The sequence below is a fragment of the Lepidothrix coronata genome, unplaced genomic scaffold (genome assembly GCF_001604755.1).
Source record: "Lepidothrix coronata isolate B3197 unplaced genomic scaffold, Lepidothrix_coronata-1.0 Scaffold149, whole genome shotgun sequence".
Lineage (NCBI taxonomy): Eukaryota > Metazoa > Chordata > Aves > Passeriformes > Pipridae > Lepidothrix > Lepidothrix coronata.
In genome coordinates this window covers 586585-613244 of record NW_016690329.1, presented here as the reverse complement: position 1 = coordinate 613244, position 26660 = coordinate 586585, and the positions used below count along the sequence as shown (strand labels likewise).

The window sequence follows — 26660 nt, the reverse complement described above, 5'->3', positions numbered from 1 at the left end:
GGGAACCCTCCTTCCAGGGGAAGGCTTTGTGCTGGTTGAAATTGCCACTGCAGCTCAGGTGACAAGGCACTCTCTGGGCATTCCTGTGAAGTCACCTCACACCTGGAACTAGACCAGAGGTTTTTATCAGCCTTCATCCAGAGGAGTGAGGCAGGGTTGTCAAGGACACTGGTTTGAGACATTGGACAATTGGGTGCAATTCCCCACCCCAACAACTCCTACATGTCCTTTATCCTTACCACAGGCACCACACAAGCTCACACAGGCCCTAAAGAGGCATCACCTTAGTTAGACATCTACTATCTCATGCAGAGATCTCACCTGGAAGGTTAGTACCTATTAACTTCCATCAGGAGATAAACAGTGCCCCAAGGACAGCAAACAAAGGATCAGTTGGAATACACAGATCAGGAGCTGCCAGGTTCTTATTACCAGTCTCTGTTTTAGCCAATGCTTTTGAAGACACAGGTAAAGAATGGACTGAGACTCCCCAGAGAACCCCATTGCAGGGGATGTGCCAGCTCCAGCCAAAACAGCACAGCGGAAAAGTCATGTAAGGAGCAGTTTTGACTCCTCTGTGGAAGAAAGAGTCCAAACCCCAACTCTTAAAGTATAAAAAAAATAGTAGAATCCTCTACTTCTCCTGGGTGAACTCTGATCTGAACTCCTGGTATGGGGACAAGCCTGTCAATGGGTCCTTTACTCTGGAGAAAGCAACCTGACCCTGGCAAAGCACACACAGTCTGGGGCAGGGCTCAGAGCACAGAGCCCCAGACTGCCTCACACAAAGGACCTGCTCCCCTCTCCTCCCAGGGAAAGGGGATAATGGATTAGAAGCACCTGGGGAAAGCTACCTGCTGACTCAAAAAGACAAGAACCCAACTCAGTTCAGTGTAACACAGGTTTTTATCAGTTCAGCGAGAAGCTGGGCAGAAGCCAGGCTTTCACACCATCCTACAGGCCACGTAATGAATTAGTAAAGGCTGGACTATAATCTACTGCAGAAATACACCTTCTTCCCAAGGACACAGTATTTGGATGACAAGACCACTGCACACAGCTGACAACCGTATGTTTATTTGCAAAAGACACTGCTTTTCTACATTGGAAGGCAATTCCAGTGCTTCCTTCTCTGGTAACACGGGCAGAGACCTCTCTGCAGAGCTGACCAACCCCTGCTAAGCACAGATTGTTGGTGCCTCCCAGTTAAGCCAGTGATATTCCATCCCTGCTGCTGGTGAGGCTGTGACCAAAGGGGACAGGGCAGCCCCGACTCAGTGGTGGAACAGGCGGAGGTTGGTGTGGATCAGGGTTATCCCCAGCTCGTTGCAGGCGTCGATCACAATGTCGTCAGCAGCCGAGCCAGACGGGGCAGCGATGAACTGTACTCCACTCTGCACACAGACAGGGTGAGGGCAAGGGTTGGAGGATGGAATACCAAAATCCCCCTTGGAAGGAGCTGGCAGCCCCAGTCCTTCATCCACATCCCACTGAACAAACAAAGCCTTCCATCACCAAAAGCTGCCCCTCAAGGGAGCAGGAAGTTCACTGCTCAGAAAGAAGACTGAAAGGGTTCCTCTGAAAGTGACAGGCCTTGTCTTGATATTCTTAAATGGTTTTATAAACTTTAATCCTCTGTTCATCCTAAATCAGCAAACTGAGCAATGGCTGGATAATTACTGTCCACGTGAGGCCAGTAACTAGAAGGAACACTCTTCCCAGGATTTGCTACCCTAGCCAGCAGTGCAGGACTTTCCTCAGCAGTCCACACAAAATGAAAAGGAAAAACCATTGCCTGGAGTCCCCCCAACACCCTGGCCCTGCCATGACTTACCCGCTTAGCCCTGTCGACGTTATCCCTGAAAGGGAAGAAGGCGTCGGAGCTGAGGGACACATTGGACAGCTTGGCAATCCACTGCTTCTTCTCCGCTTCTGTGAGCTGCTTGGGCACCTCTTCAAACAAGGCCTGCCACTTCACCAGATCCTCATCCTGCAGGGACAAAACCCAGCTCAGCCCCAGAGCCAGGGGCTCCCAGCATTCCCCTGCCAGGGACACAGGGATGAGCAGTGGCATCCCCTGACACCCAGCTCAGCTGGACTTTGTGCTCCACAGCTCTGCTGCTGGGAACTTCAAACCAGGGGGTTTAAAATCCAAAGTGGGAACACTATACCACCATCAGCTCTTTTGGCATCCTTTTAACTCCTTTCCTCCCCCCTCCTCACCCCAGGGCTTGAAGCATTCCTTCTCCCCCCTTTTATTCCAAGATGCTCTGTCTGGCCTGCCAGCAGCATGGTAAATGCCAGCACACACAAACAGGGTCTGGTAGATGACTTAACACATGGCAAACGGCAGCTTGGTTAATGATTCACCTTCTGAAACAGCAACTGCTCCAATTCTTGCCCCCTTAAACTGCTCAGAGAGATGATTCACAAGGTCCCTAATCCAGCCCTTGGCTTTTGATACTTAAAAAGGACATACTGTTTTCTTGTTTCACTATTGCCTGTAAGGGGGAGGTCAGAGGGATTCTGAGAATCCAAAATGCCACACAAGCAAACAGCTCCATGTGAGAAGGTGCCACTGACAGAGCAGGGAGGGCTGGAACATCAACTGAAGATTTAACCCATCCTCACTGCTGGGAAGAGCCATCTTCTATTACGACACTCAGGCCAGGTTAAAGTCCTGCATAAAGCCTTTGTTTGGCAGAGGCTGGAGCTGCAGGGAAGGCTCCCAGCCGGCTCTCACCTCTCCAATGGTGCCGGTGACGTACTGGTCGATGGCGTTGGAGATCTCGGCTCTCTTCACTCCCGCCTTGAACTTCATGGAGAGCACGCGTGGGTGGTGCCGCAGCCACCAGTTGTTGGCCTTGTCACCAGCCAGGCGAGTGCAGTGGATCCGGGACTGCTGCCCGGCCCCGATCCCGATGACCTGCAGCACGGGGAAGCAAAGCACAACCTCACCTTGCTGCACAGACACCAGTCAGAGCTGCATTGCAGCCAAGCCATTAGGAAACACATCCCACAAATCAGCTGCTCCTCACCGAAGGGGAGAAAGAGTGTAGGTAATTAGTGAGGAAAACTTGGGAAATACCTGCATCCCCGATCCTGTAAACTGGTTACAGGGCCAGCTCCCTGCACTGCTGACTTCCAGAGCTCTGCTGAGCTGACAGTCATTCTCAAAACACCACGTTCTTTCACCCTTCTAAATAACACAGCCCCAGCCATCAGAGTGACAGCATTAACCTCAGGAGAGTAAGACAATTATGGCTTTTAAGGCAAAGCAAAGTCCCGTAGGTCATAGAAACAAATGTGACTGCCAAGAGCTGGAAAAGGGCACTTCAGTCAGAGCACTAATGTGTGAGCCCAGGTCGCCCATACACCACCACCCCTCCTGGTGAGCCAGGCAAGCACAGCTCAAACAGGTCAGCTGAGAGAGCAGTGGTGAGCGGGCAATTTGTCAAGGCTGGTAAGAAAGCAAATCCATTGCTCACTCAGGAAGGCTGGTCAGCAGCACCATTACATCCCAGGAATTGTCAGGGCCCGGGGCTACCACACATTTCCCACACTGCCACCTGCCAGAGTCCAGGAGTGCTAAAATAGCTGCTGCCAACCTTATCTAATAGCACTTGTGCTCGATATCAAACAGACCTAGTGCTTCAGAAAGCAAAATCCACACAGTGGTTTTTCCTCAAGTAAGCTGCTCTGAAAATATCGTATTTGCTCAACTTCTGTTTGCTTTTATCAGAACACTTTCTTTGGAGTTGTCTCTCATCAGACGTGATTTTTCAGGTACAGTATAGATTAAAATATGCAGAGGCTCTTTAGTGCTCAGGTAATCAGAAAACAAGTCTCTCTTCGTTTCCTGCTCCTGTGAAGCCACAACTGAACTGTTCACCAGACTGTTCTCATGGGGGCTGCTCTCATGGTGTTGAGGCTGCTGGTGCTGCCTCAGAGTTTCCAGCTCAGCCTGGGACAGATGGTAAAGCTGTAAGTGGAAGGCTGCCCTCAAAGGAATGTATCATTTGTCTTCCCATTCATCAAGACACAGTGACTTCACCTCTTACCAGAACCATTAAACAAGCTGCTGGACGCAGTTCCCCCAAGGAGCAAACGAAACCCTTGGGCTGCTATCAAACATAATCTGCTCAGCCATAACTGAGGTCATCAGCGTGTAACAAACCCACAGGCACGCTGGTGTTGCCATAAATACTGAACAGATGTACAGTTTCTTATGGGTTGTGGCACCTTCCCCCCAATGAACACTCCTGATGTCCAACCTCTGCTCTCACATCCACCCAGTTAAACCCTTGAACTTCCAGGGAATCCTGAACCTCAAAGCAGCTCAATACCAGCTGCATACTGGTGTGTTCCCTCTTCCATTGAGGTTTATCCTCTCTTCCTGGACAAAGGAGAGACTGGCTGTGTCACACAGCACACCATTAACTGCCACTCAGCCCTTAAGAGTGGGACTAGCAAGCCAGGCTGGGCTAAAGCAGGAATTTTTAGCTGGGAATGCAGATGATAGAGAGTAACAGTCTGGTACCTGAGAGTAGCAGAGGCCAAAATACCACAAAACATTCCCAAGTTTCTAAAAAACATGATGTCCTGGGCCCTTTCCCAGCCAGAATGATGCCTCGTCTTCCTCTCATCCTCGTGAGCTGTGGCCTCACACTCTTGTGATGGAACAGGGTGCTCTCCTACAGGTCAGTACCAGAGCAGATGCTCAAAAAGAGCCTTTTGCTTTCCCCCGTGAGCCACGCAGAATATTTCACATTTTTTTGTGACCTAAATTTTGTCAAAAGATGCATAACTGAACTTTGGCTTGTATCCAACAACTCCAAAATGGCAGGAACTTTGTACTTCAGTTGATCAAAGTGATGTATCCTGTGAAGTCTTCACAGGCATCCCCAAATCAGCAGAGAGATTATCTGCAACACATGGACCTCTTTTTATAACAACAGCATAGCAGGCAAGAGAAGAAAAAAGCTGCTTCTCTGTGCCTCCCTCTGAGGAGCACTGTTGTTCCAGAAGGAAGTTCACAGTTACAGCCTGGGAAGAACATGCTGGTAAGATGCACTTCACTGGAAAATGATGATCCAGGGAAAGAAAAATCCTTTTTTTTTTGTAGAAAAATATGGACATAGAACATGGAATAGTTTGGGTTGGAAAGGACCTTAAAGCTCATCTCGTTCCACATCCCTGCCATGGGCAGGGACACCTTCCACTAGACCAGGTTGCTCCAAGTCCTGTCCAACCTGGCCTGGGACACTTCCAGGGATGGGGCATCCACAGCTTCTCTGGGCAACCCGTGCCAGGGTCCCACCACCCTCACAGGGAAGGATTTCTTCCCAATACCCCATCTAACCCTGCCCTCTGTCAACTTAAAGCCATTGTTGAAACCACAGGCTTTGGTGGAACAGTGCTGGGGAAGATTCTTCAACCCAGCCTGGAATTTCTGATCTAAAGAAGAGAAATCAGCAGGTTGAGCTTCTGCTTAATGCAAACTATAGACTTGTACCTCAATCTCCCTTCACACTGGCCTGTACCTATTCTCTGCCTTTTCCACTTCATGTGGAGTGAAAAATCCTTCTTCCTACACCTCTTCCTCTCCCTACCTCAAATGTTGCCCTTCCCCCATACAAAAAACCAGAGCTGAAACCTCAAAACCCTCCACAAAGCAATCTTTCCCCCTGTTTTCTACACAAAAATTAATTATGTTTCTTTCAGAGTTTCATCTCCTGGGAATCCCAAAGTGCTTAAGCAGAGCCTATTAAGCGTGAGCAGTGAAAGGAGACAGCAATACAGGGTCAGGAGAAAAAAAATAAATCACTTCATAGAAAAAAATCTTGGGTGAAAATTGAGAACTACTTCAAAACACTTTGCTTCGTAAAAGAGTCAAACATAGTCCATAGCTGGATGCTGTGCAACATGAGATGGATAATGCCCAAAGGATCCTTGCAAAATGATCCACATTGGCTTGGGTTTGCTCAGATTTAGCCTGGATAATGAAAACAAAAACTCCAAATACATTTGGAAATACAAAAATCTAATGAAGGACTTGACAATTGGGAAGACAAACAAACAATGAAGTCACTGGGAAAGCGTAAGGTAAATTAACAGTTTTGTTTTATCCTACTGTGCAGAGAATAAAGAAAGAATATTTTCAAATTGCTAATTTGAAACATGATGGTATCATTAAAGCAAGGGTAAATCAACATGTTACAGGCTGAAAGTCAGATAGAACAAGTGGAAGTGTTTATTGCAATTAGTGGCAGCTGCCTTCCTGCAAATTAAGTGACACTCAGGTCCAGAAATGCTTCCTCCCACTCCACACTTCCCTAGAACTCACCAACACAACTGCCTTGCTGGAGTGGCTGATCCACTCATGAACCCAACAAAGTCAAGCTGTCAAAAACATTCTGGATGTCTCACACACAAGAGTTTTGCTGGGAACACGGATGCTGTGAGGCTGAAATAACCCCTGGAAAACCAAAAGCAATGGAAGTGAAAGCAAGATGGACTTGCCCAGGTTTGGCTCCTGTAATCCAAACCAGGTCAAATCCTGGAAAAGTGTTTAATCTGGAAGCTGCCTTCCATCCCTGGGCTGTAATGAGCTTCTTAAGGAAGATGTTGAGCTTTGATTTCCGTCTCCCAGTGCTGAAATCAACACCTCCCTGAGCAGGTAACAGCTGCTGCCCTTTACTATTAACAAAGTCACTCATATTTTAGCACAAGATTCTGACCTCGGCCTTCCCCGTCACATAAACAACAAACCAAGACAACCCACATTTGTATTTGATTAAAATCTACACCTGCAAATATGCAAAACACACCGAAGCCCTGCTTGCCCACACTGCTTCCCACCCCTCCATCCTGCCCTCTCCCTTCCACATGGAACAGGCATTACCACACACATTTCAGACACATCTGCAGCACCACATTAAGCCCAGACTTGCAAAAGCACTGGGGAAATCGCTGGAATGAGGGAAAAGGAGCAGAGTGACACCTTTGTTCTGGGGCTAGGAGATCCAACACTCCTGAGTGCAGAGAACCATTTCAAAGCAAAAAAACCCTAAAGCTGAATAGCAGACAAATGCCAGATCTCCAGAGACTTATTCTGAAGAACTACACAGCACACAACGCCAGGAAGTTCTGTGAGACAGCCCTGCAATGTTTCCAGGCTGTACCAACAGCCTGGCAAATGCAGATGAGCACCAATGCAACAAGGAGAGCACTGCAGCCCATTCTCAGTTTCTGTCTGCAGGGTTCACTCTGATCCACTTCGCTGGCTTATGGTGTACTAAAGCTCAGGATCAAAAACATTCTTTGTTTTTTTCTTCTGTATTTTTGTTAAATAATCCAGGCCTATGGAAAAATTAACACAGAGAGCAGACAACCAGCTAAATGGCAGCATTAGGAGAATGAGCTGCTCGGCAAAAATACAATTTTCAGTATATTTACAACAACTTTCAAATAAGTGATTTAGGCTGAACACCTAGTGATGATGTGGAAAGAAAGGATTTTTTTAAAATTCAAGATACAAACTGAAAGAAGGGAAATTTAGCTTAGGTATTAGGAAGAAATTCTTCCCTCTGAAGGTGGGGAGGCCCTGGCACAGGTTGCCCAGAGAAGCTGTAGCTGCCCTATCCCTGGAAGTGTCCAAGGGCAGGTTGGACAGTGCTTGGAGCAACCTGGTCCAGTGGAAAGTGTCACTGCCTATTAGCAGGGCGTTGCTAATGGTTTTTAAGGTCCCTTCCAACCCAAACTATTCCATGATTCATAATCTCAATTACACATTTGATAATGCCCCTATAGATTTCAGCATTTATCATAACCTTTAAAAAAAATTCTGGGAGGACAGAAGATTTAAAATGCCCCAAAGGGACAAAAGACCCCAAACATATCCCATCTTTCTTAAGTAAAAAATGAAACTAAAAGTAAGAAGCATTTGGACAGGCAGAATCCAGCTGTTGAAACTACTGTAATTTCCTAAGGCTCTACATCAACTACAACATATGTACACGCCCTCAGATGTGAACAGAGCAGCCAAAGAAATGACTCGAGGCCAGAGCTGTAGAAGCAGGTAAGAGCTTTTCCAACCCCATCACTGACAGAGCCAGCCCTGCCATTACCATGAAAAGATGACACCATGGTTTTGAAGCAGCCTCTTAAGAAACAAATGCTTTGCTACTGTTCTGTCTGGGGCAGCTCCTCTGTGCCTGTTCAGCCTCCTGTGTGCTGGAGGATTTTCCCAGCCTGCCCCGAGCTGGAGGTGGGAGCTGCCCGGCTCAGTTACCTGCCCGTCCTTGGCGTAGCACACGGAGTTGGACTGGGTGTACTTGACGGCGATGCTGGCCACGATCAGGTCTCGGATGGCAGCCTCGGGCAGCTGGAACACAACACCACTGTCAGCACCCTCCTGACGGCCAGCAGCAGCCAGCTGCTGAACCCCCAGGCCTCCACAACTTCTGAACCAGAGAGAGGGAAACAAGGTAGCTAAAAATATCAATTACCAGCAAATTTGGTTTAGATTAAAAACCATAAATGGTTGGTTTGGCAGCTGATCTCAGCTCTCAGGGGTAAGACTCAATCTCACTGGGTCAGGAGGACTCGACCACTGGCCCTAAGCCTGCAAAGTCCTCTGTCCTTACTCACTCTCATCAGATGTGCTCATAGGCAAAGAGCAGGACCACAGCAATTAGAATTGCTCCCCAAATCTGCATTAAGTATGATTTTTAAGTTCCATTCCTAATTTATTAAAACGACTTTTATTACCTCAATGTCTGAACTTGCTTCTGAGCCCATGACTAATCATGTGCTCATTAACATCTGTTTTTCTAATGAGAGCGAGATCAGAGACAAAGAAACAACTGAAAACTTTCTGATGATGTTGAACTCTCAGTGATGAGCAACATCAGCCAGCCAGAGTTTATACAACACAGAAAGGTGATGTAAACAGTGAGTCAGAAAGAGATCATGATAGATCCTTAGCACATGGCTGTCTCACCACAAGACACTGCACACAGTAGCTTCTTAATTACAATAAATACAAACATTTTGTTAGTCTGAAATAATGGGAAAAGTCCTCTTATTTATCCAAGGAATCAAAACAAAGGAAAACTATCCTGATTTACCCAAGTATATTTGGTCTAGAAAGTTTGCTGCATTGTTTCATAAAATCCAGTTAAATCTCATTAGAAAATTTTAAGAGCTCTTAAAACAGCAGTGATGCCTTCCTTGATGAAGGCACCCCAGTTCCTTCACTCCATCTGTCTTTTGGCTCATTTATCTCCCGACACTTACAGTTTTATTCTTTGTGACAATGTTCTTGAACAGCGACCGGTCGATGACTGCGTTGTTCCTCTTCTGCATGAGGTTCAGCCCATACAGGGTCCGAACCTCCAGGTCATCTGGCTCATAGTGGGGATCCATCTAAAAGCCAAAAACAGGCCAGTAAAACACTTCACACCAGAATCTACAAAGTCTTCCAGTTTCCACAGAAAGCAGAAAAACACACACAAAGAGTCTTCCAGAGGAAGGGGGAAGTATTTGGAGCTGCTTCACACATTCCTCAAGGTACGACTCCCAGTCCTCTGTGACGTTCAAGGAAACAGTGAATGTGATCATTTCCAGAGCTGCACTGTTGGGGCACACCTCCACACAAGTCAGAAGCACAACCAATGCAGGGATCAGGTTAACAGGAACTGTTAAACTGCACTCAGGTCTACCCAAGCATGGGCTTATTCAGAATTTTGGTATCCCCAGCTGAGGTTACTGAGACAGGAAACAACCCAGACTAAGGTGACCAGATCTAAAATAGGAGTGTGCACATGCTTTATGTGGTTTCCCTAATCCATTTAAATTTTTCAGATCAACTTTCCTCAGCATTCCTCTGCACACAGGCCCCGAAGATACAGACTTAACCAATACGACCTCATCCTTGCAAAGTTAATTGAATTCCAGGAGGTAATCAGCTGCCAAGACTGCCTGCAATTTCATTCCTTCTTGCCTAAAGCTCCTGAGCCACCTTCTACAGCTCCCTGGGCAGCAACACTACAATTGCAACTTCAGCTAAGCCTTAGATTTTCTTTTTGTGATGTTACAGTGAAGTTCTCTGCTCTCATTCCAGTTCCAAACTCTGTGGTGCCATCCTCATCCCTGACTGTACTAAAGACTGCTCTGAAAATACCAATGCCCACACAAGGCTCCTCCCAGGGGTTTAATACACCTGCTTCTCACTGCCAAGACTCACAACATCACTCAGGCACTATATTTTAGATACAAAGAATTCAGGGAGGAAACAAAGTCAGTAAAAGTGAGAGGAAAGCCAGCAAAGAGTGGAAAGAGCACAGAAATGCTGTTTCTTCAAGGTACTCTTGCTAGTTCATAGATTTAATGGCTTTAAATCCACTGTAGGGGGACCTTAATCAGTCCCCTAGTGACTTGGACACCAACATCTGTGAGAAGCAGGTATGGGAAGAGCAGCAGAGGGTTAGAGAGGACCAGGAGTACAAACCTGGAGGACACAGTAAGCGCCATTCTTCTTTTTTGAAAGGATTTTGAGAGCTTCTTCTTCATAGCCAGGGGCCACCACACCATCAGACACCTGCAACACACAGATTTCAGTTTCCACGTGACAAAAATGAAAGGGGGCTCAGACTGAAAGCTCTGCCTGCCATTTCACAGTGTGCAGCAAAGACCTCTTGGAGTCTGTCTGTACCCAACAATACCAAAAGCACCATTACAATATTGTTTTCAGTCTTGGAAACAAAAAATTGCAGAGCACTATAAGCTCTTGGCAGGAGTTAGTAAAAAATATCCCACATAACTTTAAGCAGAATGGAAGTAATATCGTTCTCCAGGGGGAAACAGCTCAACCATGACATCCCCACTTTTCAACCCTAACAGTAAATATGGCTTAAAACCCAATAAATCCTCATTTCAACAGTGATACTTCTGATGAGACAAAAATACTGGCAAAAGAACTGTTAACAGCATTGAAACAGAGATGTTTACATTCATCAGTGCCATAAAGCCATACACAACTTCCACATTTCTGTCTTACAATGTAGGTGAGGTTTCTTTGGTTTTAAGTACCAAATGTTATCCTCACACAGCAGTCAAATACTCTTTCACCTGTTTGACAAGAACCACAGAATGGTTTATGTTGAAAGGGACCTTAAAACTCATTTCACCTCCTTGCCATGGGCAGGGACACCTTCCACTAGACCAGGTTGTTCCAAGCCCCATCCAACCTGGCTTTGAACACTTCCATGATGTGTGCAATGCAGTCAGCTATGGAATTAACACTGGATCCAGAAAAGTCATGGCCTTGGCAGTTGGACTCAATGATCTCAGAGGTCTTTTCCAACCTAAATGATTCTGTGATTCTAAGTATAAAGTACAGCCTGGAAAGTGGCTGAGCCCACACATAGGCAGGTGGTAACCCATATCCACATTCCAAGCTTGGGCACGAGGCTGTCCCTCAGCATTCCAGACCTCTATTGCTCCCATTACAGCTGTTCAACCAGACACTTCTGACAGCACAATCAGGGGTCATTTCCAGAGGCCTGCTCAGAGGTCTGCAATCATCTCTTGGAAAGCAGCATTGCAAACACTGCTATTTCCCAGGCTCTAGCACACAGCCAGGTTTTAACTGGGAGAAATGCATCAAAAGATTGGTGTCAATTCTGCACTCCAGACCAGAGAATTACCCAAATGGGCCAATAAAACTCCTCAGTAAAACGAGTCAAATTCACACAAAAAGGCTGTTGCAAACCAGTGACCATCCAGTGTGATTTTCCTTTTTATCCTGGAATGATGTGCTGGTTTAACTAACCTCTCTGGAAATAATCTTGGCAGTAGCCACGTCGCAGATGTCAGACAGGGCAATGAAGTCACCAAAAGACGACATCCGATCAGCACCTGAAAAATCCTGCTTTTACTAATTTATCAAACTACAGCATCATACACAGAGAAGTCTTTGCTTCTACAGCCCAGTCAGCTTCTATAAGAGCTAATAATTTAATCCAAGAGCAAAAAAAAAAAAAGAAAAAAAAAGGCCATATCAGAGCAACAAGGACAAAAAATCCTACCTCAAACAGATGGACCTTTAAATATTCCCGTTGTTCGGATATTCTTCCTTCTTCCCTGCCTCTGTCAAAGCTCTAACTCTGTAATGACTACCTCTGTGACCACAAGCAACTCAGCTGTAGCCAGTGGTGACAAGAGGACAAGCAGAGGCAAGGATCACACAGGAAGATTTTAGATGAGAGAAAGCTGGAAAAACAGGAAAGCTTTTAGATGCCTATGCTCCACCTGGCTTTTCCTGCAAGAAACCACACCCAGAAATGCAGCTAAAAGCAATTTTTGTTTGCATTTTTTAAAAACTAAATATTCTTGATATTTAATGGCATAGCTAAGGTGAGCTCAGCTGCCATCACAGATGCCTCACTATTTAACAAGGTCAATTCTTCTATCCCTGCCATTCTAAATGTTTGTTTTTCTACCAACCACTGCAATAGCTTTCTGAGGCCAATGTTCAAAGGTGGTCTGTGAAAAATAAACTCAAGCCAATGTGCTCCTTATCAAGTTCGCTTTGTTTTCTATAATCTGTGAAGATTTTCTAGGACTGCCATGGAAAATGAGAAAAGTAGCAAAGTTCCTCAGCTAAGTAGAGGAAACTGGTTTTATTTCCTTTTTTAGCTTTTTTTTTGGTGAGCTCTGCAGTACACAAGCATTAAAAAACCAGCCAAATACCATATACAGAAACATTTCTACTCAAGTTAAGTATTTCTTAGTACTCCTAGGCTGTGTGCTATCAGCCCAGGCGTTTATCCCTATCCTATAGCCAAACCCCCACAGATTTATATATGACTGTACGTAATTTTTTAATTTAAATGTGTATAATCTCTACAGGTCTTCTATATACATCAAGGAACAGAATCCAAAATGCTTTTAGCTCTTTGAAACAGCACACAAGATCTGCTCCCTTGGAGAGCAATTTCTGACAGGCAGTCAGGCAGATCCTTATGGAGAAAAGGCCCACAGAGGAGGAGCATGGAGCAAGGGGAAGAGCCTGGGAAGTGCTGAGAGTGGAGCTCAGCCCTCTGGACACGCTGGTTTCCTGAGGTTCTCTAGACCCTCACCTCTGCTCCGGGCGTAGGCAGAGGCCATGGGCGTCAGGCTCTTGTGGAAGTCGTGCACCATGCAGACTTGCGCCTCCTCCTCGCTGAGCGGAACTCCAACAGCAGCACCTAGTGGGAAACACGAGCCAGGGCACTCAAATCCTGTCCCTGGGATCTCCCCACACTGCCAGGGTGAGGGAAACACACCCCACTGGCAGGGCCTGCCAAAAGCTGGAGTGCGTCCAAGGAGGAGTCACCCTACCTGCGGGACTGACATGTTTGAAGGAGGCGGCCGCTGGAATGCCCAGAGCCTGCTTGAGCTCCTTCACCAGCTGCCAGGCATTGAGGGCATCACAGAGGTTGATGAACCCTGGAGAGCCATTCACCACTGCAAACACAGCACACAGACACGTTAAAGTGGGCAGAGCCCTCTCCCCAGAGCCTGGAGAGTGAGCAAAAAAGATTTCTCCCACCGAGAGCTGAAAGCACTACAAGTCATTCTTGTACAATGACCCAGGCTCCTCAGCAACTGGTTAAGTGCCCAGCAATCCACAGCAAGAGTAAAGGCCTTTTAAAAGTCTGCTCTCAAAACCTTTTGCTCTGGTCCTGAAAGAAGAACTGCTTGTTCTGATATGGCAGCACTGTGAGCATTTCAGGAGAGTGGGGGAAAGATTATTTTAACAATAACCCCCATCCAGGGCAAGTGAACACAGTGCTGTTTTGTTGCCATTCTGGAAGGAAGACTTGCAAGCAAATCAATCTCCAGTGTAGGAATGGAAAAGCTTCCTAAGAGGTCCAAGAGTTGAAACTGGGAAATGCTGCAATACAAAGTTTCAGCATGGCCGAGCTCACCTGTCAGGGGAAGTTTGGCTCTCGTGGTGTAGAGCTGGGCAGGACTCTGGTGAGGGTTCATGCCGTACCTCAGGGGCAGCTGGGACACCCCCTTGCTATATTCCTTCCTAAAGTAGTCAGAGATGGCTGCATCGTATTGGGCAGTGTGGGTGAAAGCCTGGGGACACAACAGGGGACACCTGTCAACTCACAGACATCAGCTTACAAAGGATTTGGTGTTTGAAGAGGTGAGGAATGAAAGGCAAATGAGTCAGGCCCAGCCCCTCATTGGAAGCAAACTCAACCAACCTTCAGTGCCAGGAGCCTCCTGGTCTCCATAGCAGTGTCTTTGTCCCCTGATGCCGCCATCTCTTTGGCTACTGCAGAGTAGTCTGCAGGGTCACACACAACTGTCACCCGGGCGTGGTTCTTGGCAGCCGCCCGCAGCAGGGCAACTCCTCCTGCAAGACAAGGGCATGGGCATGAAGCACTTCCCTCCTGGACACGGCACAGGAGCCACAGTTGAGGCCAAGAAGGGACATGCACCAATCCATCATTTGTGCCGGACGAACGTGCCCCCTCCCTCCAGCACGGAGCAGGGTGAGGGTGCTCTTCAGAATGCACAGGGCTGGTGAGTTTGACTCAATCCACTGGGAAAGGTGCACATTGACTGGCCTTCGCAGGCCCAGGCAGAGATGCAGTGGTGGGGAAACAGGTCATGGGCCAGGATGAGCAACGGGGGCAAGAATGTCCTCAAGCAGCACAGCCACATCCCAGAGATGGCTGTAGCCACATCCCAAAGATGACTGTAGCCACACGTGGCTTAAGCACCATGCTCTGCAACACCAGGGTGGGCAGTGGTCTAGAGAAAGATTTATTTCTACCCTGCCAAGCAACCAACATTCCCAAACCTCTCTGCAAATAATACTGAATTTTGCCCAGGTCCTCTGTGTGAGATAAAATGCCACAGTTACCCCTCAAGTCTGACTCTGCACAGCTGTTGCAACACTTTAAATCACACAAGATAGTAGGCTGTTGCAAAGGAAAAGGAGAGGCTGGCACTGCTTCATGCAGAGCAAGTATTACTCCATAAAACATTTAATAGAGAGCTCTGCTGGGCATCATTTGGACTAAACTACTGCAGGAAAATTCAATCCCAATCCAACTGCATGGCACAAAACTGCACCTGTACTGTTCACAACATGCCAAGAAGAGATGCTGCAGTGAAGAGCAAGCCTCTTGGGGTTAATAGGAAGAGACTAGGAAGAGACAATCTGCTAATACATGTGTGCATGCTTCCAAAGTCAGGTCCTAAGTACTCTCACACACGCAAACCAGTCCCTTTCCTTGTAACAGCTTCCTGCAGTGAAAGTTCTCAGCCATCCCCAGAGCACTTTCAGTTGTTCAGCCTTTTCTCTCCAAAGCTCATGTTTTTTTAAGTTTTTATTACGTTGCCAGAGGCAGCAAGAGAGGTTTAGTCTGCTCCCTGTGTTTCAGTAGGAAGCATGCTCCCCCTGGCCTTTCCTAGCATAGCCTTCTGCAGTACCTCAGGCCCTCTCTTGGGCAGTGCACGACTTGCCCCCCATGCAGTGTGCCTTCCCAGCCTGTTACTTGCCATTTTAATTGCAGATCTGCTTAAAAGCAACAAGGCTTACCCAACTATGCCTTCAGTCTGCTCCTTGCAGCTCCTGAGCTCTCGAGCAGACTTCCTTTGTGGGTGTGCAAGGCCACCAAACAAAAAGGAAAAGAACTGAGACCACTCAGAGATCAGAAGCATCAAGTCTGTCTGGAAACAGATCTGCTCTTCCTTTAACTTACCAATATCAATCTTTTCCACCGCGTCTTGAACAGTTACACCGGGAGAAGAAACGGTCTTCACAAAGGGGTAGAGGTTACACACCACAACTCTGAGAATTGAGGGGGAAAACAGTTATTCAGCAAGAAACAAAAATGCCAAATTAAGCTTGGCAAGGACACGATACCAACAGTGTTTTCATGGTCTTGTTTCTCAGGGACCAACTAAAATCCTGTGGCCAAGGCTTCTTTCTCCAAAAGACTTAAGACATGGTGGTGCTCAGCCAAAGACCAAGTGATGGTACAGTGTATTCTGACATTTAACTGGGTTCTGTGTATCAAACAGTGCTAGAACCACAATTTAGAAAAGACAGTTTAAAGGAAGAGATTCTTTGAATATGTGGGCCTGTATTTAAACGTTCAGTGATGTTGGTGCACAACTTGAGCCATCTCAAAGGACTTCAAAGTGGGTTCTCAGCAGTACTGAAAACAGGCACCCAGTAAGCACCCAGAGCAAGGGCCATCGCAAACAAAGTACAATCAATCCAATTTTCCACAACTTTTCCAAGAGCAGAAAACGACCTACATATCACCTTCTGGACTTTTAAAATACCAACAACATATTAAACCTGAGCGTGCCACCCAGATCCCACAAAGCCTCTGTAGCACATGAAAGCAGGGGGGAAAATTGACTTTTCCCTCTCAAGCTAAGACTGGACCTTACTGGAATTAGTTTTTTCATCTGATGTGGAAAAAGGTCTGTATTCCAGCAAGCATGAAGTAATAACTTGCCCTGTCCCATTCTACCAGTGCCACATGAACTGTAGCGAAAGAAGGGATTTGTTCTGACCTTCACAAATAAGATTTTTAATCCAAGCGAATTAATTTACTCTCTTGATCTGAATATATGAAGTTATTGAACTCCAACTTGTGCCCAGTACTGGCAGTGGATTTCTGTGATGAGTACCCTTGTGTTCAACTTCTAATAATCCTTTGTTCCCACTCAGTGTGAACTCCAGCAGAAGGGATGATCAGCTTCCAGTATGGCTTTCAGAACCCCCGACGTCCCTAAATTTCCTGCAATGTCTTTTATTGTCTCTTCTGTTCCTAATACCCCTTTCCCCTCAATCCATTCATGCTCCTAACCTGTTGCAAACCATCAGGAATCTGTGGACTTTAACACTGCTAACGCTTTTATCTGTGGAAATCCAGATAATCAATATCAAGCTTTCCTACATTGACTTGGATATGCAAATTTCATGCTATGCAAAGACAGTCCTGCTGAGGATCAGCTACTTCTGCTTTTTGTAAGAGAACCTGAATCCAAATTATCACTCTGGATGCAAGTGCACTATAAGTCACTGATGTAAGGGCATGTTATTCCCCCTGCAATTCAGCAGAGCCTGCTTTAATATGCAGCTTGCTCTGAAGAGCCACCACTGCTGAGCCATCTATGAGGATTCCTGTGGTTTTAAATTTCAGGTTTTCAAATTCAGCCTGGAAATCCATCCATCAGTTTTCAAAAGTAATTTTAAAACTTAGGATGCATTCTGGCCCCACAGCCATTCTGTACCTCCCATCCTGGCTATACCTACAGTTAACTGTGTCCAGCTCAACCATTGTTTCTAAACCAGGAGCTATTCACTGACATGCAGATGGTTATTCACAAGCATTGGTTAGATGTTAACATCAGTTAGTGACACATAGTCCCAAACTGCCCCGTGTCAATGAACCAGGTTCTAACAAAAATAGAAAAACAATCTTTGGTACATTAGTGCACAAACTGTTTTACTTCAGTTTCTGGCTGCAGCTCACTTGTTCCCACAATGGCTCTCAAAGTTTAAGTTTTTTGTCTCTTATCTGTGTGTTTTCTGGCTAAACAAATGCTGCGTTTTCCTGACCCATTTCTCCAGTCTATTCTTTATTTATGTGTTGAAACTCAGTAAACATTATGCAAATATCAAAGGGTATATTTGCTAACCAAGTATTTCAAAATCAGGAATTGCCATCTGATGGGACATGTGGAACTAAGCTGAGGGGAGACGAGCCAGCTTCGAAAGTACTCAACTCAACTTTGCAACACGTGTAATGTGGCGCTACATTGACTGAATGTAACGTGTCAAAATTCCCAGAGAACCAGAAGAAAGCAAAACCTCTGTTCCCTGTGGAAGCCACAATGTAACTTTTTCCTGGTTTAGTTTTCTCTTACTACAAGTGATGAAGATGCATCTTTAGATTGCAATTTTAAATACAAAGTATCTCCTGCTATGGAAAAGGAAGGAGACTGCAGATCTCCCGGTGAGCAGATGTTACAATCCCTACTGCTCCCATTCCCTGGGGCTGCCTGGTCTCCTGTGTTGGTTTTTGATTACTGATGGTTTGCATCATGTCCCCCAACATTTACCTTACGAGGCTGAAATCCTGTTTCTTCATATCAGCATTATCCTCCGGAATATTGCGAGCCAAGATGCCTAGTTACAAAAACCAGCATATCTTCATTGAAAAAGAGCTACATCACCACCAGCTTTTTAATTCAACATCTCCTTTAAGACTGTGCTTTTCCTCAGAGACTTTCTATCATAAACTTTCTGATTGTAGCTCAGACAACACCCTCAGCCCCTACTCCTTTATTCCATTTTACAGACTCCTTGGCTGTTCCAATTCCACACTAACAGCTGTTTTTCCCATAATGATAATTCCTAGATCATTCCAACTACTGAACAGCAATTTCAAATATACTTTAAAAGCACTCAGTTGCTACTCTTAAAACATTAAAACTGTCATTAAGGAGTTCATGGGAGAGAAAAAGGGCACTTGCCCTATGACACAAGGGAAGCAAGAGAGGCTGTGCCTCTAGCTGAGCAGTGTAGGTGGGTGGCTTGGGTCTAGGAACTTGGAGAAACAGGCAGGTGACAGGCTGGCACAGTGTGAGCAACAGCACAATCCTGGGTTCGAGGCAGTCAGAGATTGTCTCCAGCCCCCAGGTATGATGGACAACAGGTTCCACTCCAGGGATCTCCAGCATAGGAACAGGAGACGAAAGAGCAGATAGATCAACGTGCAGATGGACTAACTGTCAGAGATCTCTGCTGAAGAGGAGCCAGAGAATATCAGAGTATGCAGAAATCACCCACTAAAGACTATGCTGTCGTGTTCCTTATGCTGCATATCAGATTCATCCACAGGTTAAATTCCATGGAGCTCTCTGCCTCAACATGCCTGCAACTGACTCTGCAAAGGATGTGCTAAGGCTTTTACAGAGAAGCTCTGTTACTTATAGCCCCGGGGAGAACAAGCTGTGCACAGATGCCAGCACAGCAACAAGCAAGTAATTCAGCCACCGTGCACTTCTCCACCCCATGGCTTTTCACCTCTCCTCCAGCTCCTACAGCAAATCTGTTCTCATTACTCGGTTCTTCCACACAACCCTTAAAAAAAGACATCTGTCAGCTCCTTCTTCCCACCCTCACTGCCCATTTCTCATTTAGACTGAAAAATATAACAGCAGAAACATACCAGCATGGACTGCAGGATGAAGGGTTTTCACACGTCCACCCAGCATCTCAGGGAAGCCTGTCAGGTCCGAAACATCTCTGCTCAGGGAGAAAACAGATGGTAACAGATGTGCCATACTGACTTTATCTATAGGCTGAATGAATCAAATCAAAAGAATTGTATAAATTTCACTACAAAACCTCCCTATGCAAAAGGGGCAACAACTGCTTTTCCCATGAATGGAAATAAAGTTAATGGGTCACACTCAACTAAGCAGTACAGTTATTTCTCAAATACATACACTGGAATAACCAAGATAAGCAAATCCCAAGTCAACACGGTTTATAGATAGAATGGAAGGCCATGCTAAGGTGATACAACACCTCAGTGCTCTTCTTCTCAGCTTAAATAAGACATTAATTAAAGTTTCACCACTCCTTGTGACTGTTTAGGATGGTGAAGGAACAATAAGGAGAAGGAAGGGGAAATGTGACCATCTTTGCTTCAGACTTCACTGACAGCACAGCCAAGCAAAGCAGCTGGAGAGACATGACCAAGTGTGGGGTAACAGCGAGGACAGGGAGCACTGGGGGTGATGTATATTCATGCTGATGTGTCCCAGAGGCCTACCACTGCATTCATTGGAACCAAAACAGAGTCACGGTCACCTGTCCTGCCAAATAATTGACAGGTTTTTCATCACTGCACTGGAAACCATTTTTATTTGGCCAGAACGGGTTTTTAATCATGGCATGGAAGAAACCAGAATGAATTTCCCCCGCATCATTGGCCAAACTAGCATGATTGTACATGCACCTTCTCAAATGGTAGATGCACAACACCTAAGTGCTCTGTCTGGATCAGTGGACCACTGTGCTGGGAAAATTATTTGTGACAAATGAACTCCAGCAAGACCAGGCAAAGATGAGCTTGCACCTGGCTGTGAGGAGCAGCGCTAGGGTCAGATTATGAACTTCAAGATAACAGATTCTCCCACAGAAACAAAGCTGCCTCAAGGCAGACAAGGCACCACCTCCAACACAAGGCTCCTGACCCCTCTCTGTGTGCTGACCTGCACAGTAACGCTCTTCAGCCTCAGTAAACCAACCCCTGGCCAAAAAGCCTCTGCAGTTTGCTTTAGGGCACGTTTGGTTTTTTTTTTTTCTGAAGGGATGACCTGCTTTCAGGCCACTTTTGCTCACAGAGAAAACAATTTAAGCAACTTCAGGGCCCAAATGAGCCTTTTTGTGGAGATGTCCAGGGGAGCGTGTGTACCTGACAGGCAAGCCAGCATCTCTCAGGGACTTGGCTGTTCCTCCGGAGGCAATTAAACCCAGGCCGAGCGCGTGCAGGCTCCTCGCAAATTCCACCAGGTTGGTCTTGTCAGAGACACTGAGCAAAGCTGGCAGGTGGGAAGAGCACGGGTATTTGGGTTTTAAAAGTGGAACAGAGGGAACAACAGGATTAAGTGAGTGAAGCCTTTAAAACTTCTGTAATGTAGGGAACATACGTGATGCGAATTGGCTGGGGAGGGGACGGGGAGCACCAGAGCCCCACATTTCCCCTCACGGGGCAGCCGCCCCTCAGGCGGGACCCCTGAGGCGGAGGCGCGGGCGGGCGGGGGCAGCGCTGCCGCCCGCGCCTCAGGGCGCTGAAAGCGCGGGACACCATCGCCTCCGGTCCTCCCGCCTGCTGGAGCCCGAACTTCATCACCCCGCGCCCAAAACAAGGTACAACCGACCCGAGGGGAAAGCAGTGCCTTCCCGCCCCGCAAACACACAGCCCGGGAACCACCGGGATGGAAGCGGCGGCCCCGCGCTGAGGCGCCTTCCGGGGCCGCCCTGTTGAGTGGAACTGGCGGCCATTTCGGGGCCGGCGGGCGGGCAGCCCCCCCACCGCCCTCACGCACACCCTCCCCGCGGCCATCGGCGGCCGCGCCCGCCCCGCGTTACCGAGCTGCTGCCGGGCCGCCATGGCGCCGTCGGTGGGTGCAGGAGGGCGGGGAGGCAGGAAAAGGGCGAGCGGCGGCGGCCCGGCGGGATTTGGGTGCACGGGGGCGGGAGCCGGAGGGGGCGGCCCGGGCGGGGCGGGGAATGGAGAGAGGCGGCGGTGCCTCGGCCGGGGGTGCGGGCACGTGTGTCTGGGCCACACGCGTGTCCTCGGTGCGCCACAGAGGGTGTGCGGTGGAAGTGCCCCGTGGTCAGACGTGTTGTGTGTGCGACACGTGTGTGCCCGCGGGTGCTCCCGCTACACGTGTGCGCAGTGTGCGTATGTGCCACAGACAGGGATGCATCACACATACACGCGTACATGTATGTGCCACAGACAGGGATGCATCACACATACACACACGCGTACGTGTATGTGCCACAGACAGGGATGCATCACACATACACACACGCGTACATGTATGTGCCACAGACAGGGATGCATCACACATACAGAATCACAGAATAGCCGGGGTTGGAAAGGACCTCTGGAGATCCTGCAGTCAAACTCCCCTACCCAGGCAGGGTCACCTGGAGCAGGTGACACAGGAACGTGTCCAGGTGGGCTTGAAATATCTCCGGAGAGGGAGACTCCACGACCACCCTGGACAGCCTGTTCCAGTGCTCTGCCACCCTCCATGGAAGCAACTTCTTCCTCATGTTGAGGTAGAACTTGCTGTGTTTTAGTTTATGGCCATTGTTCCTTATCCTGTCACTGGGCACCACTGAAAAGAGTCTGGCACTCTCCTCTTGACACTCACCTTGGAAATTTTATATGTATTCATGAGATCCTCTCTCAGTCTTCTCCAGACTAACCAGGCCCAGCTCCCACAGTCTCTCCTCATAGGAGAGATGCTCCAGACCCTTCATCATCTTTTGCAGCCTCCGCTGGACCTTCTCCAGTAGCTCCTTGTCTTTCTTGTGCTGATGAGCCCAGAGCTGGACACATATACATATGTATACACATCCATATGTACATATACACATACATATGTATGTACATGTGTGTGTGGGTGCACAGCCTGCAGCCATGGGGGACAGGCAGGCAAAGGGCAGCAGTGCTGGGGTGAGCAGGGGGCACAGCCCCCCTGTGCCCCACCTGGGCTGTAGCTGGTGGTGACCCTGCTCCCCAGGTCCCTGTGGAGACAGGTAAGGTGGCCACCAGCCTGGTGTGTTCAGGCCAAGCAACTTCAGGCCAGGGTAAAAGGTTTTGTGGGGCCTCCTCAGTGACAGGAGTGATAGGATACCCAGCTTAGTACAGAGGTGAAAAATGAGGTGTAGGTGAGGCAATGCCTCATTGCAGTGAAAGGTGGTGCAATAAGGACAATTAATTTTTCACAGGAATACTCACTGGAATTTCATCTGTGGAAAATCCTCTCACGGAGCTTACACAGGGGCAGAGACAAAACACTTGTTTACCAAGTCTGAGGTAAAAAATTGTTTGCTAATAGTAAAATCATGCTTTTCTTCCTTTATTTAGTTTTTATTTTTCTCTGTAAGGGAAACTAACAGGCGGGAGCTTTTGTTCTCTGTGGGCCTCCAAATTTCCCGATACTCCCTGCAAAAGAGCTTTTCTTGTTTTTATTCCAGCTTCTGACTGTTGGTTTTGGCTGCTTAAAATCTGAACTGTGCCCCTGTACACCCCAGCAGGGTTAAGGTGCAGCACTGGGACAGGAGCAGCCCCATGCTGCTTTGCAGGTAGAGAGCTCTGCAGTTAATTTGCAGCACAACCCCTGGCCATATCTGGTATATTGAATCAGGTCCTTATGCAATAAAATCAGCATGGGCAGGCCCTGAGTACTTGTCTCACATTTTCATGTCCACACAGGTGTTCACTGTACGCTTGCAGCTCCTAGAGCAGTCGGACTACCATTAAAAAGCAGTCCCTACTTCCATTAAAAAAGAAGGAATAAATGAAATTTTTTAGCTCTTGCAGACAAACAAAAAGTTGGGAAGTACAACACAAGTGCAACTGGAAGGCCCAGAAACTTGGCTGTTTTGATTTGTGACTCTCTGGCCTTCAGCAGTATTGTCTGTGCAAGAAAGAGTCAAGCAAGAAATACCAAGCAGACCAAATAAACCTAGTTTGTGCATTACTCTCAGTAGCAGCCAGTGACAAGCAGTAATAAATTACTGCTCAGGAAGGTGGCTGGGGCCAAATGGAAATATACTGTTAAGTGGTACATGAGCACCATCATTATGAAAATACGCACCTTTGAGAGAATAAAAGTTGCACGAGGAGTGCAGCTGAGGTGGGCTCTGGTGGTGATTAATGTCTGTGCAAATGAACAATCCGAGGGAGCTCTGCATGTTTATCCAGGCTGGAGAGCAGTTGTGTTTTCCAGCTGCTGGCCCTGTCAGCCTGTGCACACGAGGACAGGGACGCTGCTGCCTTGGGACAAACAGTCAGAGGGACATTATCACTGTCAATAGTGGCATTGGCTCTGCTGCAGCTCCAGCAGTTCGTTGTCCCTTGGCGCGTGAGTTGGGGCTTTGTTTGTGCAGGGCCTGGTGTGGCAGGGGGTGGTTTGGGCTTTCCCCCTGTCCCAGCACAGGAAGGACACAGACCTGTTGGAGTGAGTCGAGAGAAGGCCACCAAGATGATTAGAGGGATGGAGCAGCTCTCCAGTGAGGAAAGGCTGAGGGAACTGCGATTGTTCAGCCTGGAGAAGAGAGGGCTCTGGTGTGACCTAATTGCGGCCTTCCAGGACCTGAAGGGAGTCTACAGGAAAGAGGGAGAGAGACTATTTAGGCCTGGAGTGGCAGGAAAAGGGGGAATGTCTTCACACTGACAGAGGGCAGGGTTGGATTGCATGTTACGAAAAAATTCTTCCCTGTGAGGGTGGGGAGGCCCTAGCACAGGTTGCCCGGAGAAGCTGTGGCTGCCCCATCCCCAGAAGTGTTCAAGGCCAGGTTGGATGGGGATTGGAGCAACCTGGTCTAGTGGAAGGTGTCCCTGCCCATGGCAGGAGGGTGGATTGAGGTGATCTTTAAGGTCTCTTGCAACCCAAACCATTCCATGACTCTATGATTGACATCCAAGAAGGGACATTCTGGCTGTGTGCTAGAGGGGTGTCAGCATTTGGATGTGATAGATCTGTCCTGATTTGGGGATGGCCATGCAGGGAAAGCAGTCTGCCTCCCCAGAGGTTCAGTTTTGCTTTGTAGAGCTTAACTAATTAACTGTTTTTGGTGATGTTTAAAGGATATTCAAATATCCTGTGCTCTGTTCATGTCCCATCATTTATTCAATAGGAATGAGGTCTCACTGGAGCTTTTTCCTGGTGTTTTAAAGCGTTACAGAAGCTCTTCTTGAGCCAAGAATGCAGTCACATCATATTGGAAATCATGGGGAGAGGTAAATGCTAGAATTACAAATACCACATTAAGGTTATTTTTAAATCATATTAGGGCCTACATCCAAGAAAGAAAAATCAGGCTTAATTAGTGCTGTGCTCTGCTGTGTTAATAAGGAGAAGTAAAAAGAGGATGAAGCTGAATAGAGGCATACAAAAGGGGTGATGTTCCTGGTTTGGCTGTTGTTTGGCAGTACCCTAGATTCCCTTCTTTTGAGACTGTAGGGAGCAAGCAATGATTTTTAGCCTGGCTCTGAGCCCCTATTGTAAGTCTGTTTTCTGTGGGGTTTTTTTCATGTATCAGACCAAGAGGAGTGTAGAGCATGAGGTTAATCTGGCTGTCTATTAATTTGTTTGGGTAGGAAGCGAACAAGTTGGGATCCTCCAGCTAATCCTGCAGCTGCCTGCAGGCAGGCACAGGGGCGGGCTGGGCTTGGCAGTGGACAAAGAAGAAGACCCAGCCAAAAGGTAGGACTTCCATCCAAAGTGGAAGTCTGAAGTTCATCTGTTTTGGGGCTTCAGAGATGAAGTGTCATCAGTGATGAGCATTACACCAGTGTCTGACCTGGATCTGCCCTACCCCAGTGAGGTGTCTCATAGCCATGAGGCTGCTGTGGAAAAGCATGGTATTGGGGGCATCTCTGCCTGTATGAAAACAATCTTCAGCTTTGAAATGCTGCATCATATCAGGTTTATTTTCCTTTACCAGGCTCTGCTTTCATTTAAATATCTCCCTAATCATACACAAACAACCCCTTGACTGCTTTATACTCTTTCTGAGCTGCTTTCAAGCAAAGGTTGTGATGTCTCAGCATGATGGTATTCAGCATGGTGTAAGAGAAATACATCTCCGTCCTACACCAACTCCTGTTTTCTGTTTTCTTCACTGGCAGTTATTGAAATGGGAAGCAAGGAAGTGTAGATGAGGAAGATGTTACATTCACAGGGGGCACTGCCTTGTCTGCATTGGTCTGGTGTCTGGTCTCTTCCTTCAGGATGCCATTTGTCAGGCACTGGGCCTCAGTTTCTCCAGTCTCACAGAGACCACACTCCTACAATCCCCAGTATTATGGGGTTGCTTACTGCAAAGCTGAGTTCTCATGAAGGTGCATGCTCAAGAGGCTTCAAGTGGCCTGTCTCAAATGTTGCACAACAGTAGAGGTGGGAGTGGAATTGAATCCAGGCTGTTTCTCGATGGTTAGTGCCATATCCAGGCTTTTGGGTTATCTGCCTTTTCCTTTCAGGGTTCATGAGAACTGCAGGTAAAATCTTTTTGGTGCTAAGTATTGCTCTGTTGAACCTTGTTCAAAACCTGCCTCGCACTGCCTGTGCCGCTTGCCACAGTTGCCACACCTCTGGGGTAGGTTCAGCACGGAGCTGACAAACAGGTTATCCTGGAGAATGCCACAATAACAGAGAGGCTTCAGAGCCCTGATGCATTTTGAGTTTCTTTTTCAACCCTTATCAGCTTGGAGCAGCTTTTGTTTTACTGTGTTCCTCAGAGGTCCCAGCTAAATCACATCCGTGGCACGCCGTGTGCCAGCCTGTCCTTGTAAATCGCTGCTCAGGGTCCCACGTAGCTGCAGAGATGACAATGAGCCTCTTAACTAAAGTTCAGGGGCACCAAAGAGCTTTGCCTGGACAATTTGACCTGGGGTGTGAAGGTCTCATCCCCTCTTCACTCACCAACACAAGTGGTCAGTCTTCCCACACCTTCGATATCAGTCTGGTGCTTTTTCTGCAAAAGAAACAATTCCCTTGTAATGGAATAAATACTGCAGAATTCAACCTGAGTTATTCTCCTAATGCTCTGGGTTATGAATGAGACCCAAAGGTGCATAAAGTGAACAACGATTTATTTTCTGAATGCTCCCATTCCCTTCCTCACAGAGGCTTGCTCCTATCCAAGCATGAAAAGAATAATAATAACAAAAAGGTAAGAAATAGTGTCTTCTCTTGGCGACTTGGTGCCCGCTCTATGGTCTGAAACCCACATGCAGAATGAATCAGAGAGCAGGAAGCCCTGTGTTGGTGGGGGAGGAAGCAGCCTGGGAGGTGCAGGCAAAGGGCAA

The 26660-nt window shown here is 47.3% G+C and overlaps 1 protein-coding gene and 1 long non-coding RNA gene across 2 annotated transcripts in view; one reads left to right on the top strand and one right to left on the bottom strand.

Annotated features, from left to right (window-relative positions):
* Positions 1-1055: 1055 nt before the first annotated feature.
* On the bottom strand, positions 1056-21305 carry ATIC (5-aminoimidazole-4-carboxamide ribonucleotide formyltransferase/IMP cyclohydrolase). The gene is made up of 16 exons (XM_017828487.1): positions 21197-21305; positions 20520-20646; positions 19266-19342; positions 18154-18220; positions 15774-15862; positions 14265-14416; positions 13977-14133; positions 13387-13512; positions 13146-13253; positions 11837-11922; positions 10514-10603; positions 9301-9429; positions 8294-8386; positions 2744-2926; positions 1835-1990; positions 1056-1394 (listed from the first exon to the last, which is right to left on the bottom strand). Exons 1-16 carry the CDS (start codon positions 21216-21218, stop codon positions 1275-1277), a joined length of 1782 nt encoding a protein of 593 aa, XP_017683976.1. The 5' UTR covers positions 21219-21305; the 3' UTR covers positions 1056-1274.
* LOC108503978 overlaps positions 20893-26660 on the top strand; it is a 14585-nt gene continuing 8817 nt past the window's right edge. Inside the window, exons 1-2 of the long non-coding RNA XR_001876952.1 lie at positions 20893-20974; positions 22574-22661. This is a non-coding gene — a long non-coding RNA (uncharacterized LOC108503978). The remainder of the gene's footprint in view (positions 20975-22573; positions 22662-26660) is intronic.

Bases quoted from the DNA above. Each gene is read 5' to 3' on its own strand.
- ATIC (XM_017828487.1), bottom strand. From the start codon at position 21,218: ATGGCGGCCCGGCAGCAGCTCG. The intron at 20,647-21,196 runs GTAACGCGGGGC...CCCACCTGCCAG, and splicing joins GGCGGCCCGGCAGCAGCTCG to CTTTGCTCAGTGTCTCTGAC. The intron at 13,254-13,386 runs GTAGGGTGACTC...GTTTCCCACTAG, and splicing joins CAAACATGTCAGTCCCGCAG to GTGCTGCTGTTGGAGTTCCG.